Here is a 21,845-nt window from a genome sequence, read left to right on the forward strand (position 1 = left end):
TATTCGGTACTAACCTAATTTGCGACAGTAGGCCCTATGTCTGTAATATTGCCTAGCGCAATTAACTCACATAGGCTACTTGTCTAGATGAGTCTACATTTCGTCATGGAGACTCTAGAGTGGTCTGGATGTCATCATGGTAAAGTATATAAATACGCAACTGCAGTCCAAATGTAGGCTATGTATTATATGTTATTGTGTTCTCGACTTTCCTACACATGGTTCCGTTAAAATACACAGTTGCAGAACTTAGGCAATTTCTCCCGCTGTTGCATCAGTTGGTGCTAATATTGAGTATAACGGGATAAGTGCGCATGTCCTTCTGTAGCCAGGGTCTCGCCACCATTGGTGAAGAAACACGTTGCGTTTGACAGCGCATACAATCCTGGCAGCAGTCTACACATTCGAGTGTCTGCGCATCCACGCTGCTCCAAGGAACGTACAATTTCCTGAAGACTTACGGTTATTGAACATCAGCGCCAATTAACTCCAAAATGGAGAAGAAAAACGGACACACAATGACAAATTCGGTCTCCACTGACGAAATCTTGGAGAATAATTTAAAGAAGAAAAGCTGTAAGGACATCTTTGTGGTGTTTTTGAATAGGAATATGTTAGTCATAATGACGGTGTCTGGTGTTCTGGTAGGCGTTGGGCTCGGAATGTTGGTTCGGAACATGGACCTAACCCGGGCGCAGATGACTTATTTTGCTTTCCCGGGGGAGATGCTTCTGAGGATGCTGAAGATGATCATCCTTCCTCTGGTCGTGTGTAGCCTGATCTCTGGCGCCGCGAGCTTGGACACCCGCTCTCTTGGAAAACTAGGAGGCATCGCGGTTTCCTACTTCTTAGTGACCACCCTCATCGCTTCTGGAATCGGTGTGACCCTCGCCTTTATAATCAAACCCGGTGTGGGTGCCGGGGCTCTGAACACCAATAACCTAGTTCTCGAGAGCGTCACTAACAACAAGGAGACCACCGATTCGTTTTTAGATCTCGCAAGGTAGGCTAACAGGCATTTCATGTTTTCAGTAGCTGGATGTGTAGGTCCCGTAATATATGGTTTCATGACCGGAAATAAAGCATGGGTGAGATGACAGGCGCGGCTAGTGGTTAGTGTCTACTCATACATTACTGAATATAGGTTGTTATTTACATACAAGCGCACCCGCGCATGGTCTTCTCACAACTGCCGGGGAATTAAATGGCACAAATCAAGAGAGCTATATAGTCCTGAAAATGCATACATTTTATGAATTAGCCTACCATTTATTTTCTTCTATTTACACGAGCCATAAACGATTAATAGTAGAATATAGATTAAGCGGTATGATAAAAACAGACCATGTCGAGGTGAGTGACACTTCAGCATTTCACACGTGCGAGGAGAACTTCCGCCGGTCTATCCTGCTGTCTGCATGTCTGTCTGCCAACCTGTGTCTGCTTGCCTGTCCGCCCTACCATCTCCCAGAAAGTTGACAGCTGTTAAAACAGGGATTCAGTTTTGCACATATAAATGTTGTCTGTAGGGAACCACCCGGTACAAATTAGCTGGTGCTTGTCACCCATACAATTGCAGCCATATAAATGCTCTTGTTTGTGCCACTTTAGGTGGTGGGTCCGCGACAGAAAACACCTGTAACCCTTTTGTCATGACTCACATCTGGTCTGATTTATACAGCTGTTGTTTCTGTCTTATATCTTGCTTCATTTACAAAACATACTGGAATAGATATTTTATTTTACCTATTTTTACCCTAGGCAATCCAAACATTTAGGAGATCTCTCCTGAGATGACCTGGCTATCCCACGTTTGTCTTCTTGTTAAGCTCACTATAAGACGCTGCTAAAATATGTTCTTATGGGGAGAGAGAGATTGAGTGAGAGGGTGAGAACGTGCACAGCGTGTCTAAATTGATAATTTATAAAAAAGTTTTGTTAAAAAACAGAGCTCAAGGACATCACGTCATGCAGTGTGAAATGTATAATTATTAAGTGAGCGTAGTTTTTTGCTTGAAATTGCATTGCCATGTTGAATTGAAATGCTCTCGTTGAAGGATTAAAGGGGCAGTCCGTTATTTATGGTCGGTTGTTGATAGTGGCGCTTTTGCGCCCAAAATGAGTCCCCGGAAATGTACTGTGTGGTAGGCCTATATTTGTTTTTTTATCTAGTTGTATAATCAGTTGGCATGTAATATCATTTCAAAGCAAGTCTATAGATATGTCTTAAATGCACCATATGTTCCCTCTGTAGTGTGTTACTTCTGCTGGAGTTTTACAGGCTTTGGACAAAGTGGTTCACTACAGGGGAATAGGTTGCCAATAATTGTATACATGTTCAGTATACTGTACTGTGCAAAAAATTTTGATTAATAATTTGAGAAAATTATTGTAAGGTATTTATCTGGGCGATATTTGGAAGTCCAAAAAATACTTTTAAAAACAGTATGTTTTAATAACTTTCATTGTGTTCATGTGTTTATGTGTTTCTTTGAGCTTAATGTTATATAACGTGTTTTCAACCAAACAAACACATTCAACTCCGATAAATGGCTTTAAACAATTTCCGCAGATGGCCTAAGATTTCTGAACAGTATGACAAATACCTAAAAAAATGTAAATTGTCTAATTACAAGATGATGATTTAAGTTTTTGCTGCTGTTTAGTATTAGTGAATTGTTGTCCACTCGCCTTTTTCATGAGCAGTGTGTCTTTCATTAGTGTTGCATTATTTCACGTGTTTTGTTCCCATGTATGCTTGAAAAGGGCATTTGAAGTGTTACGTTACCTGTGTTTCTGTAGATCTTAGAAAGGGGTCTAAAACGAGGTTTCAGCTGCCCCCATTGGGGGGGTCCTTTTTGGGGTTCTCCAAATTGTTCTCCTTTAGGAAGAGCCGAAGAACCCTGGGTGATTTTAGGTGACACATCCTTTTCTAAGTGCTGTACAACCTTCAGGAAAGCAAACTGTTTGATTTAACTGTTGTTTTTGTATTACTGTAACCTCTCCTTTTTCTGTGGTTTTCCTCTGCAGGAATTTGTTCCCAGCTAACCTGGTGGCTGCAGCCTTCCGTTCTGTAAGCAACTTTACACCTCTTTGTATCTCTCTCTTTCTTCATATCTCTCTTTCTCTCTTAGCATCTCCCTCCATCTCTTCATATCTCTCTACACATCCCCATCTGTCTCTCTCTCTTGCTTCTATCTCTGTCCAGACGTCTGTCTCTGTCTTCATATCTCTGTCCATCTCTCTGTCTGTCTTCATATCTCTGTCCATCTCTCTGTCTGTCTTCATATCTCTTTCCATCTCTCTGTCTGTCTTCATATCTCTCTGTCCATCTGTCTCTCTGTCTTCATATCTCTCTGTCCATCTGTCTCTCTGTCTTCCATACATATAAGCACAACATGTAACAATTAAACATTTTACTTAAAAAGAGTTACAGTTCCTATGTCATTATTATTTTACCCCAATTTTCTTCCTTACCAATTTAGTGGTGTGGAAATTGTTATTGCAGCAGGATAGTTGAAGATTGAAACAGGTTGTGTGCCAAGCCGTTCTTATTCCAATTACAATGCGCTCGTTCGAACCAGGAAGCCAGTAAACTCGTGCACCTGCCAACAAAACCATGATTTTTCAGGCTGTCCTATTTATGTGGTGACTTCAGGTCCCAACAAATACACATAGACAAGGATCACACACAGAATCCTGTCCTGACCTCTTCATATATACAGTATTTACAGCAAAACTGCTCTGTAGCATTCACAGTCTCTACAATGGCATTAATGAAAAGACTGAAAGAGTCCTTAGCACCTCTCATCTTCTTCTTGCCAACCGTTACCATAGCGAGGGGATTCCATTCTGAACATCCTAGCAACCTGACTCGCCCCGTCGGTCTTTAACCGCCCTGGTGGCTGCCCGGCACCAGTTCTAAGACCCGTGAGTGTGAATCTGTTGAATGAGGGTCAGGAGGGTTCAGTGTTTGGGGAGTGGGACCCAGATAGAATCACACACTAATATCTCAGAAAGACAGACTCCCTGAGCACACTGGCCGGCCCAAACCAACAAACAATTAAGTCTTTAAAACAGAGTGTCTTTAAGTCTCAAAAGTGGTTGGGCTGCAGTAGTGGCCTAATGTAGTGTGCTTAACGTTTCACCAGGGTCTTATGGTGGAACATCGTGCACTCTGTTAGTAGAAAGATGCCATTTGGGACACACTCAGAAGATGAGTACCTGGAGTCGGGCCAAAAGGAGATTAAACTGAGAGAAGCAAAAGGAGGAGAGATTTACACAGGCTGAGGTCCTGCCTGAAAGATGTTTCAGTCCCTCAGTGTCTCTCTCTGCCTCTCCCTCACTCTCCTTCATATATTTCTCTCTCTATAAAAGATATCTGCGCCCCCCCCAGTGCCAAAAGGGGTCGTATTTGGTCGGCATTGACTGCCTGCTTAATCATTTCCGTTCAGCGTGTCTGAGGAGTAGATTGTTCTACAGCTTCCTTGTCTTTCTCAGTCTGGTTCTGGGGTGGCAGTGTGTCGCGGGCCTGTGGGACAGATTTCATTGAGTCCATCCGGGCGGCGCAGCGGTCGAATTGTGCTCACCACCAGAGGCTAGGTTGTTGGGTGTCAGTAATACAAACGACTAGATGTGGGTGCCGTTTCTCATTGGATGTCTGCTGGTTATAATTATTCAGCGGTGTGTGTGTGTGTTTGTGTCTTTTTGTGTGTTATGCTGGGTGAATGAGAGGGCCCAGCTAAACAGCGGTGGGGGGCCAAATCTTTCAAAGTGTGCAGGGACTCAATGGACCAAGGGGAGAAACGGGCATGTGTGTGTGTGTGTGTGTGAATAGACAGAGGGGTCTGTACCATTGTCTGGTGGTGTAAAGACTGCCAGATCCTCCCCAGTACAGCTCTGAAACTGCTGTGTCTCTCTGTTGGCCTCCTGCCATTGCCCACTCAGTCCTTTCCTTAATCCACACTCAGTCCTTTCCTTAACATTGTCCACACAGTCCTTTCCTTAACATTGTCCACACTCAGTCCTTCCTTTAACATTGTCCACACTCAGTCCTTTCCTTAACTGGCATACTTCGTTAGCGGATAAATTAAAAGTCAGGAATGCACAAACATAGCCCAGGCTTGTTTCTAGTGTGGTCATCACCGCCGGCAACAGCACAGGACAACAACAGACAGACATTTCTATATCATCTGGTACCAAGTCGGACCCCTTGGCTTCCAGAACAGCCCTAGGAATTATGGGAATGGATCATTCAGGGTCTTTCAGATGTTCTGAAGGGAGCTTGTTCCAATCTTCCACAACTGTATATAGAAATCTGTTCTCATGGGTACAACTCTTAAAATGGGATTGTACTAAAATCTGTGGTACTGCCTCTCATGTTGTATGAGTTTGGGTCCATACAGATTTTTCTGTGTCCCAGCTGAAGATAAACATCCCTGTTCAACAGTTGGCCACTGAAGTTATCTGAGTTGTGACATGTGAACATGAGAACGAAATCTGAGATTCAGCATGACCTTTACCATTTTGTTCTACACCATTTGCTCTTGATGAAAGCCTAACTTTCTGACTAACATCCATTTCAAGGGGCATTTGTTTTCGTTGGAGGGGGTGTACATTCAAGACTAATATATATTTAAAATATATTAAACTATTACATTTTTAGTGTGCATGAACCCAACCAGTGATGAAATACTCTGATTTGATTGTCAAACAAATTACCAAAAAAGTAGTTTAGTTTCACGTTTGTCTCAAACTGAAAAGTCTGAATCCAAATCTAGCCAGGGTATCTGCGCGGTGTGGCCAGAAATAGAATGACATGTTTAACTATTTTTAGTCAGACAGTCTCTGATTCATGGGCTATACATACAAAGGCAGAAGGGAGATTTTTCACACCCATGGATGCTGTATCTGAAAATTATCCTCCTTTCTGTCTTTTAAAAAATATTTTATTTGGACAGCCAAGGGGGTATGGTAGGGAGGTACTGTCGAGAGGTGCAGTAGGGAGGTATGGTGGGGAGGTATGGCGGGGAGGTAAAATATTTTCTAATTATTGTTGTTCAAAGGTACCATGTTCTGTTTTATTCTGATCATGTCGGTGGTCTCTCTTGACTTATGTTACAGTACGCCACCGATTATAAGATGGTTGCTGTGGGAAACGACACCAACGGAACCACCCTCTACCAGAAGGTAGTTACTATGACAACACCATTTTAATTATTTTTTTTAGAAGAATGTTGTTTTTAGTCAGCGTGTTATCATTTGGGGTGAGTGATTTGCCTGTCTACTATTTTCTACTGGTGAAATAAATACAATAATAAATGTAGATATCCACAATATGTCCCATGAGCTGATTCAGCCTGGCCCAAGGTAGGTTTAAAAACCTAATACTATGCAATACTAAATTAAATATTGTAAAGATTAATACATGAATTTCAAAATCCAGTCTTGGCCCCTTGAACACCTCTGATGTAAAAGATGTGTGGAAGTGTGTGTTCTCCCTTCTCCTCGTACAACAACCTGACACCTGCTGTGGCTGACATTGTGCCCTGACTAGAATAGAATAGAATCGAATGGACTACGTGTACTAGAACAGAATAAACAGAGATAGTTGGAGTAGTTGGTCACATGGAGATTGACAGGACGTGGGAGGAACTGGGGGTGAAGAATGAAGGAAAGGGTCATATTTGCTGTGGGCCTGTTACTTTTGGGGTATGTCCCAAATGGTACCCTACTGCCCCTCGTCCTTGGTCAAACGTAGTGGACAGTAGAGAGTAGGACGCTGTTTGGAACGCAGGCGTGGTTATATGGGTGTTTCATTTAGTGCACGTGACAGACAGCCCTGGCAAGACGACACAGCGTTGGACAGCAAACATTGCACGGGATCAGGACCTGCGCTCGTGAGATCCAGCATGCACGCGCACACTGTTCCGACGGTCACTGACCACTGTTCACAGTCGCCACGATACGCGACGCAAATTACCAGCCGTTTCCATAGCAACGGACACGTAGCGACATTGTGGGAAACCAAAATGGGGAGGGACTCCGCGCAAGATTGAGCGTGTTCCTCTGTTTATAAAGTGATCAGTGGTCCTTCGTGTCCTACACCCTGGTCAGTGTGCGTGTGTGTGTGTGTGTGTGTGTGTGTGAGATCCGAGTCAGTCCCCCAGCTGTCGTCAGTCACGTCGTGTGTCATGTTACTAAGGCAGAGCCGGTCCGGTCCAGGCCGGTAACCAGCCACTCTGAGTTAATGACGGAGAGAGACAGGGTGGCGGGAGGGAGAACGTGCAGGAGAGTTGGAGTGAAGATTTGTGCGTGTCTATGTGTTTTCGTGTGGGTGTATCTCTTTGTTTCTGTGTGTGTGTGTGTGTGTGTGTGTGTGTGTCTGCTTGTCCAAACGGAACGATAGCCTGGCACGGTCCCAGGATGGATTCCAGGAGAACCACTGGGCTTTCTAGATGCACTCAGACATAGTGGCTGGCTGGCCTCACCGTGTGTGTGTGTGTGTACAGTGGGGAGAACAAGTATTTGATACACTCCCGATTATGCAGGTTTCCCTACTTACAAACCATGTAGAAGTCTGTAATTTTTATAATAGGTACTTTTCAACTGTGAGTGACAAAACAAAAATCCAGAAAATCACATTGTATGATTTTTAAATAATTAATTAGCATTTTAATGCATAACATAAGTATTTGATCACCTACCAACCAGTAAAAATTCCGGCTCTCACAGACCTGTTAGTTTTTCTTTAAGAAGCCCTCCTGTTCTCCACTCATTACCTGTATTAACTGCACCTTCTTGAACTCGTTACCTGTATAAAAGACACCTGTCCACACACTCAATCAAACAGACTCCAACCTCTCCACAATGGCCAAGATCAGAGAGCTGTGTAAGGACATCAGGGATAAAATTGTAGACCTGCACAAGGCTGGGATGGGCTACAGGACAATAGGCAAGCAGCTTGATGAGAAGGCAACAACTGTAGGCGCAATTATTAGAAAATGGAAGACATTCAAGACGGTCAATCTCCCTCGGTCTGGGGCTCCATGCAAAATCTCACCTCGTGGGGCATCAATGATCATGAGGAAGGTGAGGGATCAGCCCAGAACTACACGGCAGGACCTGGTCAATGACCTGAAGAGAGCTGGGACCACAGTCTCAAAGAAAACCATTCGTAACACACTACTCCGTCATGGATTAAAATCCTGCAGCGCAGGCAAGGTCCCTATGTCCAGGCCCATCTGAAGTTTGCCAATGACCATCTGGATGATCCAGAGGAGGAATGGGAGAAGGTCATGTGGTCTGATGAGACAAAAATTTAGCTTTTTGGTCTAAACTCCACTCGCCGTGTTTGGAAGAAGAAGAAGGATGAGTACAACCCAAGAACACCATCCCAACCGTGAAGCATTGAGATGGAAACATCATTCTTTGGGGATGCTTTTCTGAAAAGGGGACCATGTATCACAAGATCTTGGCTAACAACCTCCTTCCCTCAGTAAGAGCATTGAAGATGGGTCGTGGCTGGGTCTTCCAGCATGACAACGACCCGAAACACACAGCCAGGGCAACTAAGGAGTGGCTCCGTAAGAAGCATCTCAAGGTCCTGGAGTGGCCTAGCCAGTCTCTAGACCTGAACCCAATAGAAAATCTTTGAAGGGAGCTGAAAGTCTGTATTGCCCAGCGATAGCCCCGAAACCTGAAGGATCTGGAGAAGGTCTGTATGGAGGAGTGGGACAAAATCCCTGCTGTAGTGTGTGCAAACCTGGTCAAGAACTATAGGAAACGTATGATCTCTGTAATTGCAAACAAAGGTTTCTGTACCAAATATTGAGTTCTGCTTTTCTGATGTATCAAATACTTATGTCATGCAATAAAATGCAAATTAATTATTTAAAAATTATACAATGTGATTTTCTGGATTTTTTTTTTAGATTTCGTCACTCACAGTTGAAGAGTACCTATGATAAAAAATTAGACTTCTACATGCTTTGTAAGTGGGAAAACCGGCAAAATGGGCAGTGTATCAAATACTTGTTCTCCCTACTGTATATCTGTGCCTATTTCTATGTGTGTGTGTGTGTGTGTGTCACTCATTGCTACAGGAAAGCGTGGTGACACAGCACATTTCCCCCTGGGATTTTAGTCCGTGTGAACATTACAATACATTTGTAAACCTTTAAGAATGTCAAGAAGAAGTTTGAAGGGCTCCTGTGCCCTGAAACCCCAAGTCTGTCTAAGACAGCAGAATTCTTCTGTGAGGAACTGCCTCAGTATTGTGATAACATAGTTCAGTCAGCAAACTTATCAACACCCACCACACACACACTTTATCACAGACTTTTTAACCAATTTCACGTCATACAAGAAGTAGCCTATACTAAAGAAACTAAAATACATTCCCTATTCTGGATGACTTTTAGCACAACATTTGACAGCTACAACCATTTATGTAGTGGTAGTTTGAAATAAAAATAATGCATATTAGCTATTAAAGTTATATTGAATTCACTAGGTCACCCACTAGGTGGGTAACTTTTAACTTGGCTGTATGGCTCTATGTGGAGAGTCAGATACTATTTGTAACTTGCACAGAGAGAGGTGGTGCTCAGCCGGCAGATAACAGCCCGTCCATGAGGGGCACTGATAGGCAGACATGGTCCACCCTCTTTGGAAGAGTGCCAACAGGTCCAAAGGGGTCAGTGCAACCATAGCTCCTTTTTTTGGTCTCAGTACAATCTGCCGAAACAGAAAAAGACAGTAGGAAATGCTAATGTAACGAACATAAAACGGTTATGTTCTGTGTTCTCACATTGTGGCCTGCTTCGGTTTGCAATTATGTTCTACGTTCTAACATGTTGTGTTCTACGTAGGTTCCTGTGGGTACAGAACCAGATGGTATGAATATCCTAGGCCTGGTCCTCTTTGCCATGGTGTTCGGGGTGGCCCTGAGGAAGCTGGGGTCGGAGGGGGAGGAGCTTATACGCTTCTTCAATGCTTTCAATGAAGCCACCATGGTGCTGGTGTCCTGGATCATGTGGTGAGGGACATTTAAACGACCCAGACTGTGTGAATGCCCTCTTCCTGTTTCTCTAGATTATTAAAGTTTAGGAGAGAAACCAAGAGAGGCTGCTGGCGCACTACATACATCTGTCCTGATGAATGTTGTAAGCCAACATTATGCATTTGACGCGGAAATTCGAAACCTACCTTTGGACTGGGAAACTGCCCAAATCAACAATGAAATGACCGTCACATGAAGCTGAATCCTGTATTCCTATCATGTTTTCGGTTTGTTGGCACTTCACTTCAAAAGGCACATGTTCTCTGTGTCCCCACCTCAGGTATGTCCCGTTCGGCATCATGTTCCTGGTGGGCAGTAAGATAGTGGAGATGGAGGACGTGGTCCTGCTGGTGACCAGCCTGGGGAAGTACATCTTCGCCTCCATCCTGGGCCACGTCATCCACGGGGGAATCGTCCTGCCGCTCATCTATTTCGGCTTTACGCGCCAGAACCCCTTCAGCTTCCTGTCGGGCCTCATCACGCCCTTCACTACCGCCTTCGCCACCTGCTCGAGGTAGAGTACTGACTGAATCACCCCGCCTGAACAGGTACAATACCTTTGCCTGACCTGGTCATTTCCTTCTGCCTGACCTGGTAATATCCCACTGGTAATATCCCCCCATCTGACCTGGTACTATCCCCTCACCTGACCTGGTACTATCCCCCTACCTGACCTGGTAAAATCCCTCAGTTTGACATGGTACTATCCCCTCACCTGACCTGGTACTATCCCCCTACCTGACCTGGTAAAATCCCTCAGTTTGACATGGTACTATCCCCCCACCTGACCTGGTACTATCCCCCCATCTGACCTGGTACAATCCCCCCATCTGGCCTGGTAATATCCCCTCACCTGACCTGGTACTATCCCCCCACCTGACCTGGTACTATCCCCCCACCGGTACAATCCCTTCGCTTACCTGTCCAGGAAAGCCATGACAAAAGGACATTGTAGAAAGGTATTGGCTGCTGCAGATACCCCACTGACAATAAGAAAGAAAATGAAGCTTGAGTTTAATGAACAAACCATCATGCGTCCCTACTTTATGCAGCGGTGGTCATGTGTTGAATCACTCTCAACTGAACCTACAGTCACTGCTGTCTAAAGAGACAGATCTTTTGGTCGTGTTCAGTGTTTGCTGTATTGTATTTTAGTGTAGCTTGTGTTGGGAGAACAAATTCCCTCTTTGGGTCAGGTTCCGCTCAAACCAGCTAATCAGCATTTAAACTTTGAATAAACAGTAATAAAACCCTGAATGACCTGACTGGCCATGAAATCCCTCCAACAATGTGAACCTAGTGGCTTAGCAGTGCATTGCTAGCAGGCTTTGACTGGTTCCCAAATTACACCCTGTACCCTATATAAGGGACAGCTTTTAACCGTAGTCCATAGGTTTCTGATCAAATGTAGTACACTACATAGGGAATGAGGTGTGATTTGGAACACTCTTCGTCTCCTAGTGTTTTTTCCCCAATATATTTCTACTGTAATTAATCTAAACCTTTGGCTGAGTTGTTCCAACCTCAGTCTGTAGAATATTGCCCCTTGTAATGGGTTTAGACGACGGTCCTTACACTCTCGTTGTATAGAAGGCTTTCTATCTTCCTTTGTTTCTCTTGGTATTCAAGACATTATCACTTGCAGAATACCTACATTGATATTCAAGGTAGTAGAGGAATGGAAGTTGCCAGTAAAGTACAGTAAAAAATGTCCACAATAAATGACCTGCAGCATACTGAAAGACAGTCTACAGGAAATTACTGTTTTTGGGTACGATAACACCCTACAATCAAACATTACTAAGTTCTCATTGAGCTTTCTACATAATGAGATAGGACAAGTTAAACTACCCAACAACCCTCTCCACCCCCCCCCCCACGCCCTCTCAGTTCGGCGACCCTGCCCTCCATGATGAAGTGTGTAGAGGAGAACAACGGGGTGGACAAGCGGATCAGTCGTTTCATCCTTCCGATCGGGGCCACGGTCAACATGGACGGGGCGGCCATCTTCCAGTGTGTGGCGGCAGTCTTCATCGCCCAGCTCAACAACGTGGATCTCAACGCTGGTCAGATATTCACCATCCTGTGAGTTGGGGATAGTTTGGTGAAGAGGGGCAATAATTACATCACCGACCGCTGTGATAATTACAGCACACTTCGGCGTGACAATTACATCACATACAAGAGTGATAATTATACCAAACACCACAGTGATTATTGCATCACACAGCTGAGTGGCAATTACATCACACACATCACATCACACACCACAGTGACATCAAACATCACAGGGATTATTACATCACTCACTACATACTAAATATTATATCACACACTACTGTGACAATCAACACCACTGTGACAATAACATCACCCACCACAGTGATTATTACAATACACATCACAGTGATTATTACATCACCCACCACAGTGATTATTACATCACACACCATATTTAATGATGGCAACATAGGCCACATGAATGAGTGGAATACATAAATATAGTGTATTCATAGTATATGCTGATATGACACACACACTCACACACACACTTTGCCTGCGGCCATAACAGATCAACTGAGGATGTCTGTTATTGCCATGACAACATCCGACCTGGGGAAGGGGATGACCAAGCTCAGAGTTGTGGCTCTGGACACTATGAATATCCAACCTCTTCCTCAGTTAACATTGGGGCCCCCAGGGGCAGAGGGAACACACCCCGGGGGCAGAGGGAACACACCCGGGGGCAGAGGGAACACACCCCGGGGCAGAGGGAACACACCCGGGGGCAGAGGGAACACACCCCGGGGGCAGAGGGAACACACCCCGGGGGCAGAGGGAACACACCCGGGGGCAGAGGGAACACACCCCGGGGGCAGAGGGAACACACCCCGGGGGCAGAGGGAACACACCCGGGGGCAGAGGGAACACACCCGGGGGCAGAGGGAACACACCCGGGGGTAGAGGGAACACACCCGGGGGCAGAGGGAACACACCCGGGGGCAGAGGGAACACACCCGGGGGCAGAGGGAACACACCCGGGGGCAGAGGGAACACACCCGGGGGTAGAGGGAACACACCCGGGGGCAGAGGGAACACACCCCGGGGGCAGAGGGAACACACCCGGGGGCAGAGGGAACACACCCCGGGGGCAGAGGGAACACACCCCGGGGGCAGAGGGAACACACCCCGGGGGCAGAGGGAACACACCCGGGGGCAGATGTGGTCTGTGGAGAAACATGAAATCGGATGCCAACAAGTGACTGGTTCTATTTGCAAGCCCTTGGATTGCTTAACACTTGACCTGGACTGACTGATCACACATACAGGCACATAAAAAAGGTCACACACACTGCCCCCCCACACACACACACAGACACACACAGACACAAACATACACACTTAACTTTTGTGAATCCATGCGTTGCGTGAGATGTATGAGAACTGAAGCCTTAGAAGGGTCCTGAGGTAACTATGATCCATGTCATCCGATGCTGCTGTCTCTAAACATAACCCCCACAGCTGGGAGTCTCTAAACATAACCCCCACAGCTGGGAGTCTCTAAACATAACCCCCCCAGCTGGGAGTCTCTAAACATAACCCCCCCAGCTGGGAGTCTCTAAACATAACCCCCCCAGCTGGGAGTCTCTAAACATAACCCCCCCAGCTGGGAGTCTCTAAACATAACCCCCCCAGCTGGGAGTCTCTAAACATAACCCCCCCAGCTGGGAGTCTCTAAACATAACCCCCCCAGCTGGGAGTCTCTAAACATAACCCCCCCAGCTGAGAGTCTCTAAACATAACCAACATGCTCTCTATCCTGACAGTAGATTTTAACTTCAGCTCTGTTGCTCTCTATCCTGACAGTAGATTTTAACTTCAGCTCTGTTGCTCTCTATCCTGACAGTAGATTTTAACTTCAGCTCTGTTGCTCTCTATCCTGACAGTAGATTTTAACTTCAGCTGTGTTGCTCTCTATCCTGACAGTAGATTGTATCTCCGGCTTTATTGCTCTTTGTCCTGAGAGTGTGAAGGATTACTGACACAAACAATTTTTAAAACTACGTAACCCTGCCCCGGATTTGATTTCATCTCTTCTTCTGCACAGCGTGACGGCCACGGCGTCTAGCGTGGGCGCGGCGGGCATCCCAGCCGGTGGCATCATCACCATCGCCATCATCCTGGAGGCCATCGGCCTGCCCACCAACGACCTGTCACTCATGCTGGCCGTCGACTGGATCGTGTGAGTCACACGTGTGCGGTTCAGGGGGGCGTTGTCTCATGTCAGGCCGCGTTAAGATCGTGGTAGTCACGCGTGTGCGGATCAGAGGGGCGTTGTCTCATGTCACGTCTCATGTCATTATGTATGCAGAGACGTCTCTGGGAGTCTGACAGTCTGCGTGGGACTACGCCCGCATGTATATAGCTATAATGAAAATATACTTACTGGTTGTTTTGAATCCTGAATGCTGATTGGCTGACAGCCCCTCTATCACAACAACTATACTCACAGCTCTATCTGCTCCAAAACAACCACCAGGGAACATAAACAAACATACTCACACCTCCTCTAGCTGCTCTATAGTAACAACCAGGTAACATAAGCAAACATACTCACACCTCCAGCCAACATACTCACACCTCCTCTAGCTGCTCTATAACAACAACCATGTAGCATAGACAAACATACTCACACCTCCTCTAGCTGCTCTATAACAACCACCAGGGAACATAAACAAACATACTCATACCTCCTCTAGCTGCTCTATAACACCAACTAGGTAACATAGACAAACATACTCAGACCTCCTCTAGCTGCTCTATAACACCAACCATGTAACATAGACAAACATAATCACACCTCATCTAGCTGCTCTTGAATAACAACTAAGTAACATTGACAATCATACTCACACCTCCTCTAGCTGCTCTGAAATAACAACCAGGTAACATAGACAAACATACACCTCCTCTAGCTGCTCTAGAATAACAACCGGTAACATAGACAAACATACACCTCCTCTAGCTGCTCTAGAATAACAACCGGTAACATAGACAAACATACTCACACCTCCTCTAGCTGCTCTAGAATAACAACAGGTAACATAGACAAACCATAGCCCTGTGCAGGAATAGATGTGTTATGCATAGCAACCCCAGTTATGTCACATAATATCTAAACAAACCGTTTGTGTACTTGTGTTTATTTGTGTGTCTGTGTTTGTTGTGTGCGTGTGCGTGCCTGCTTGTGTTTTGCTGCGTGTTTTCAGGGACCGCACCACAACCGTTGTAAATGTGGAAGGAGATGCCTTGGGCGCCGGAATCCTCCACCACATCAACCAACAGGAAGTGAAGAAGCAACATCCGGCGGAGGACCAGGAGCTGGCGGAGGTCCGGGTGGAGGCGGTAGCCAACGCAGTGGGCGAGGAAGAGACCTCCCCGCTAGTCACGCGCCAAACCCCGGGTTCAGCGCGCGACAAGCCATCCGTGGAGACCCCGGAAGCTGCTGAGTCTGTCCTGTGAACTATGTGAACCAACTGTGACTTCTGCCTCTGCCACTCTGTCATGGTTACAATACCGCCGCTACTGCTGACTCAACCGAATCAATGGAATCGACTCAATCTACCCTGAGCATAGATGCTATACCTCTTGATGTTCACGAATCATTTCACTTGTAGGAAAATAGTCCCATGAATTGAGTTCTCCTGAGGTGAATCTCAACTTTATTTTATACCCATATTTTAGTTATCCTAAGTGTCTTTAAGTGCCACAGGAAGGTTAGCCTGTTCCACTGCTTGACTTTGGCAACAGTTCTAAGCACTGTTCCCACCGCCTTTTGAGGAGGCGCATGAGCCACCACAGGCTCCGCTATGAAACAAGAAGCCTAGCCTGGCAGCAAGGTTGATCTGAGCCGAATACAGCCTACTAGTACACTTCAGAGAGAGATGACCTCAGCATTAGGTTATGTGATTTATTATTTAACTTTCTTCAGTCATTGATATAACAGCTGATTACTTCAGGTTTTTTAATCGTATTTATAAAGGGACAAACGACATTACAGAATAGAGTAGAAGTAGAGAGACCTTCTCAAAGTAGTGTCAAGACAGGAGCCCATAGCCTATAAAATAGTGAGGACAAGAGACTTACTATAGGCCCAGCTCAAATACTCAGCTGGTAGCATGGCTATTTATGCATTTTTCTGCTAGTCTAAGATAAGCCCCATTTCCACCAACGTAAATATTTTTGAATGGCTGAATTGACAAATTACTTTAATACTATAAATATATTGTATCTCTCCCCTGCTTGGAGATTAATAGCCACCTGGCTTTAAAGTAGTCATTTTTGTTTGTGATTACCTGTTAATTGGATAAAGGAATCAATTTTAGAAAGATATGTTTTACACAGTAGCCTAACAGTGCAGTTAATCTACTTTGTGGGTTGGTCAAAAGCAGAAATGCTGCATATGGTAGGAATTCTACATGCTGCAAAATTGAACTGCTGTTAATTGTGTGAATTGGATGTCCAGGGATGGGGAAGGGTTTGTCCATGGGGAGGAGAGGACTGTGACACCCTAAAAGACAAACAGCTCTTGGACCTCCAAGTAAAGCTCTGCCTATCCCCGTAGAATGAGTCAAATCCCCCGTAGAATTAGTCATATCTCCCGTAGAAAGAGTCATATCCCTGTAGAATGAGTCATATCTCCCGTAGAAAGAGTCATATCCCCGTAAAATGAGTCAAATCCCCCGTAGAATGAGTCATATCCCCAGTAGAATGAGTCATATCCCCCGTAGAATGAGTCAAATCCCCATAGGATAAGTCATATCCCCCGTACAATGAGTCAAATCCCCATAGGATGAGTCAAATGGATTCCTGTCTACTTTCTGGGTTAGGGTTAAGATCGGTCTATTTGACATGGAGCCTAGTAAATGGAAACTGTCCTGAGCCTAACGTGGGCTTTAAGCTCACAAGACAGATAGGGAGGAGAATTATTGACACAACGGGACTTTTCTGTTTGCTAACTGTCTATATTCAAACCCAGGATGTGAAACATTAACCCATCAAATGACTAAAAGGCCTGGAAAATGTTTTAGGTAAATATTCACGAAGAGCCCCAGCTTGCTTAATGCTTACCTACCACCAACTGTACTGATGGTCTATCGAGGTCACCATCTGTAGCGGTGGATTTGGATCTGAAAAATGTTTCTAGAGTGCAAGTTCAATTAGGGCCGAATCCTGACCCCACTGAGCAAAGGACGTTGAAAAGACGTCTTCCTGCTTGAAAAGACGTTGAAAGGATGTCTTTCGAATGATTTTTGCTCAGTGGGACATAACATCAATGCAGACTTGAGTAGAACTGTGGATTCACGCCTTAACTTAGCTGATGTATGGACATATGGTGGTGAAAACACTCCATTTACCAAAATGTTTAGGCTCAGGTTGAGCCCAACATTGGCCAGCCTGTCCTTTTACACTTTTTAATCTTGACTGGCTCCACCAGGGATGTCTCCGACCATTCTACTGTGGGCTTAATGAAGAGACAAACCCATACGTTTTACAGTATTTTTATTAATATTATATTCATTTTTGTAGGGAGAAAGCAGGTCATGTCGGTGCTGCTTCCTGAATTGCACTCTATTCCCTATATAGTGCACTTCTTTTGACCAGAGTCATGAGCCCCGTTCCCTATGTGGTCCATTCATTTTATCCATAGGGGTCTGGTTATAAGTAGTGCACTTTGTAGAGATCAGGGTGTCCTTTGGGGACTCTGATAGGCATTTATAAAGCAATCCTGTCATTACTGACTCCTTATTTATTTCTATCCTAGTTAGAGCAGCCTCAATGCCGTTGCTTCATACACTACATATACAGTCCATGGGATATGTTTTACAACTAAAATAAAGGTACACACTAATATTACTTTAGTGGTTCTGCTGAAACCCAGTGGTGAACAGACTCATTATTTTGAGTTTTGAAATGAGGATGGAGAAAGCATGTGAAAATACTGGATTTATACAGTATTTATTTATTTTGCCCTATCTGAGCCAATGTGGCCTATTTCATCTTTGTTCTGGTTATGGATCTTTCTGTTGTATTAAATGATATTGTTGCTAGAAATAATATATTTTCTCTGACCGGTGTGGAAATAGAAGCAATCATTCATTTCTGAAGTAGTAAAAATTACTTTGCTTGTCAGAAAAGTCCAAGTGCTTTTTTCCCCAAATAATATGATTTTAGCTAGCTTCATACATTTTCTGGCATTGCTAAAAGTTACCCGGCTTGATTAAAGGCTCAATGCATTTAAAAGCATGTATTTTCGGGACATTGAAATGACATTCTGAAATAATGAACGCAACGGTAATGCAATGCCCCCCTTCAGGTGTAAGAGCTGGAATCTTTACCTGTGTGGGCGGGATGATACATTTGGCCAATCGTACGATGTCCAAGTCAGATTTGATTACAACAGACCAATGACTGTTCAGGTGCGTTAGGGGGCGGTCAGTCTGTCAGGCCAGTAAGTTAGTTACTTTCATTTATTCAAATGGTTTTCCTGTAAATGCCCACACAGTTGGACTTGTCACTTGTCATCCTTTAGGCATTTTAAAGCCTAAAGGATGCTGAGAGATATAAATAATAAATGATATAAAAAAGGATTACTGGATGACTACATTAGCTACATTATCCATACTGATATGCTTGTGAGGTTGAAAAATCTACTTTTTTATTTTAATAATGATTTTTAGGTTGTTTTTTACCCAGAATCTGAGTGAGTTAACAGTATTGTAAGAATATATTGAAATTATCTGGAAGCAATTACAGATATGCAAGACATACTACTTTAATAAACTCTAAGATGGAATTGTAATTTATTCTAATTGTGTTAACATTTTGTATAGTATGTATTTAAAAACAAGATAATTTTCTCTTAATTTAAAGCTGCCTAATCTGTTGACTGTGTTTAATTAAGATGAAATTGTCGTTTCTAACACTTTCCCTGAATGACTAGGCTGTAGCCTGGTCCTAGATATGTTTATGCTCTTGATGACTCCATTCCTATTTAGCATGATAATTTGTGACTGGAAATCTGAATAATAGCCCAAACTGATCTGGCACCCAGGCTATGACGTATGTGTATCGCTGTGTTTTCTGGTATTTAGACTGACAGGACTGTGTTAACTCTGATATAACTTCTGTCTTTGTAATACATATTTCTCTTAATATTCTCTGTCTTCTTACACATTAAATATACATCAGTCTTTCAGGCAACAGAGACAATTTGCTGTTTTTGTTTTTCTGTGACTGAATGGTAGCGGAAGTCTGTTACATGCAACTCTTGTTCACCAGAATGGGCAACAAAATACAGTATCTCACAGAAGTGATTACAGCCCTTTTTGTAAATATTTGATTATCTCTGTGCATGTGACAACACTGAAGTAATGATACTTTGCTACAATGTAAAGTAGTGAGTGTACAGCTTGTATAACAGTGTACATTTGCTGTCCCCTCAAAATAACACAACACACAGCCATTAATGTCTCAACCACTGGCAACAAAAGTGAGTACACCCCTAAGTGAAAATTTCCAAATTGGGCCCAATTAGCCATTTTCCCTCCCTGGTGTCATGTGACTCGTTAGTGTTACAAGGTCTCAGGTGTGAATGGGGAGCAGGTGTATTAAATTTGGTGTCATCGCTCTCACACTCCCTCATACTGGTCACTGGAAGTTCAACATGGCACCTCATGGCACCTCATGGCAAGGAAGTCTCTGAGGATCAGAATTTTTTTAATTGTTGCTCAATATTAAGATGGCCTAGGCTATAAGAAGATTGCCAAGACCCTGAAACTGAGCTGTAGCACGGTGGCCAAGACCATACAGCGGTTTAACAGGACATATTCCACTCAGAACAGGCCTCGCCATGGTCGACCGAAGAAGTTGAGTGCGCATGCTCAGTGTCATATCCAGAGGTTGTCTTTGGGAAATAGACATATGAGTGCTGCCAGCATTGCTTTTCCATCATTTTAAAGCTCCATTACCTTGTTATGCAGGTCTTTTGCCAGTTCTTTTCTGCTCCCCATGGCTCAGTATCTAGCCTGCACAGTGCATCCATGTGAGAGCTAACAAACTCATTTACTATTTATACACAAACACTAATTGCAATTTAAAAGCCACAGGTGTGGGAAATAACATTTTAATGGCCAATTTAACCTGTGTGTGTCACCTTGGGTGTCTGTAACAAGGCCAAACATTCAAGGGTATGTAAACTTTTGATCAGGGCCATTTGGGTGATTTCTGTTCTTATTATGATTTAAAAAGGAGCCATCAACTATATGATAAATGGCTTCATATGATCACTATCCTTTAGTAATAGTTTTTTTGCATTATCAGTCATATTTTCAAAATCAATGCCAAAACTAATGAGCATAACTGAGGGCATCCTTCATAGTTGGCATTTCTGCGACCTTACTTATTGACAATTATTCCACTCACAATTGCAGGAGCAGCAGTCTTTAAAAACAATTTAATGAGTGTTGCTGCTGTTTTTCTTGTTTTTCTTCAGGATCTAGTTGTTTTCCCACACCTCAGCATAGCATTACCATGACTTCACAGTCACAAGACAGGGGCTCAATCCCTGTCTCAAGCTAGTACGCCCATGGTCAATTCTGATTATTGTATCATAATTATGATTTATTAAGTACTTGATACAATAATAGCAATGACACACTGTAATTACACTGGTCCAATTAAATAAGGCCACATACAGATGTCTTTTGATTATTTATTTCCACATTTTCTTCGTAAGACACCGTGAAAACTACAAAAAGAAAACACAAAATACAATGAGTCTTATATATACGTCTTTCAGTCATTTTGCAGTCTCTTAAGCACTTTTCTTAACTAGACGTTCCCCACAATGTTAGCGTCACAACAGTACAGAAAGTGCATTTAATGCAAAGAAATTACAATAAACATGGCTGAAAAACAAAAGCACAATTACCGTGTGCGCCTCTTGGACCGTGCAAAATATTTGTTTTGAGGCCGTAAATGTTCTCTCTGCAGCCACGTTGGCTCTCTCAGTATTCATTTTACCCGCAATGCAACAGGTGTGGCCTTCGCTAAACTCTGGTAATTTCACCTTTGACCTCAACATAAAAAAATGCCATTTGTAATAAAGAACGATAACCTTTAAAAATAAATATTTATAAGGTAAAATATTTTAGTACAATTTTAGATTAGACACCCCTTTTTAAACTCTCATTACACTATTTTAATGTTTTTAATTACTGTATGAATTTAAAGACTAATGAAATTATCAAAATATAGACTAAACATGAAATCTCAGAAACACTGTCAGACAGTTACACACACTTTTTAACGTATTTTTAAATGTGTAATTGAGGGACACGCGGCACTCAAGTTGTTTACAGGAGTATTTCTATCCCTTTGTAGAGGTATGCCACTGTCCCATAATAGCTTTCATTAGCACTGATGGACTCAAAATGTATGGATGAGTCAACATGACCAGTTCCTCTTCAAGCTCAGTCCAGCAACATACAGTAGATTCATTAACACCATGGGTTTATTCATAATGTAGTACATAAAGTACTACATTAAATGAACTGGTATTGAGTGGTTTTTCATGTGTCAAGCTCTCAAAGGTGGGAGGAACAGTAGTAAATGTTCTGTATATTATGTCACTTTGGTGATTTATGGTGGGGCGGGGCATCCGGTTTGGTTTGACAAGTGGGCAGGACTTCCTGTTTGGTAGGCGGGGTAACAGATAGAA

The 21,845-nt window shown here is 43.7% G+C and overlaps 1 protein-coding gene across 1 annotated transcript; it reads left to right on the plus strand.

Moving 5' to 3' along the window:
- Nucleotides 1-397: 397 nt before the first annotated feature.
- On the plus strand, nucleotides 398-19,464 carry slc1a4 (solute carrier family 1 member 4). Its single transcript, XM_013133932.4, has 8 exons — nucleotides 398-1,003; nucleotides 3,031-3,073; nucleotides 6,124-6,189; nucleotides 9,873-10,039; nucleotides 10,344-10,577; nucleotides 11,954-12,148; nucleotides 14,172-14,306; nucleotides 15,334-19,464. Exons 1-8 carry the CDS (start codon nucleotides 495-497, stop codon nucleotides 15,584-15,586), a joined length of 1,602 nt encoding a protein of 533 aa, XP_012989386.1. The 5' UTR covers nucleotides 398-494; the 3' UTR covers nucleotides 15,587-19,464.
- Nucleotides 19,465-21,845: the final 2,381 nt, after the last annotated feature.

This window comes from Esox lucius, chromosome 5, assembly GCF_011004845.1.
Source record: "Esox lucius isolate fEsoLuc1 chromosome 5, fEsoLuc1.pri, whole genome shotgun sequence".
Taxonomy (NCBI): Eukaryota; Metazoa; Chordata; class Actinopteri; order Esociformes; family Esocidae; genus Esox; species Esox lucius.

What these genes read in the sequence shown, in the direction of transcription:
- slc1a4 (XM_013133932.4), top strand. Translation starts at nt 495, where the DNA reads ATGGAGAAGAAAAACGGACACACAATGACAAATTCGGTCTCCACTGAC. An exon ending in CTGGTGTCCTGGATCATGTG is followed by an intron (nt 10,040 to 10,343) that starts GTGAGGGACATT and finishes TCCCCACCTCAG; the next exon opens with GTATGTCCCGTTCGGCATCA. An exon ending in GCCTTCGCCACCTGCTCGAG is followed by an intron (nt 10,578 to 11,953) that starts GTAGAGTACTGA and finishes ACGCCCTCTCAG; the next exon opens with TTCGGCGACCCTGCCCTCCA.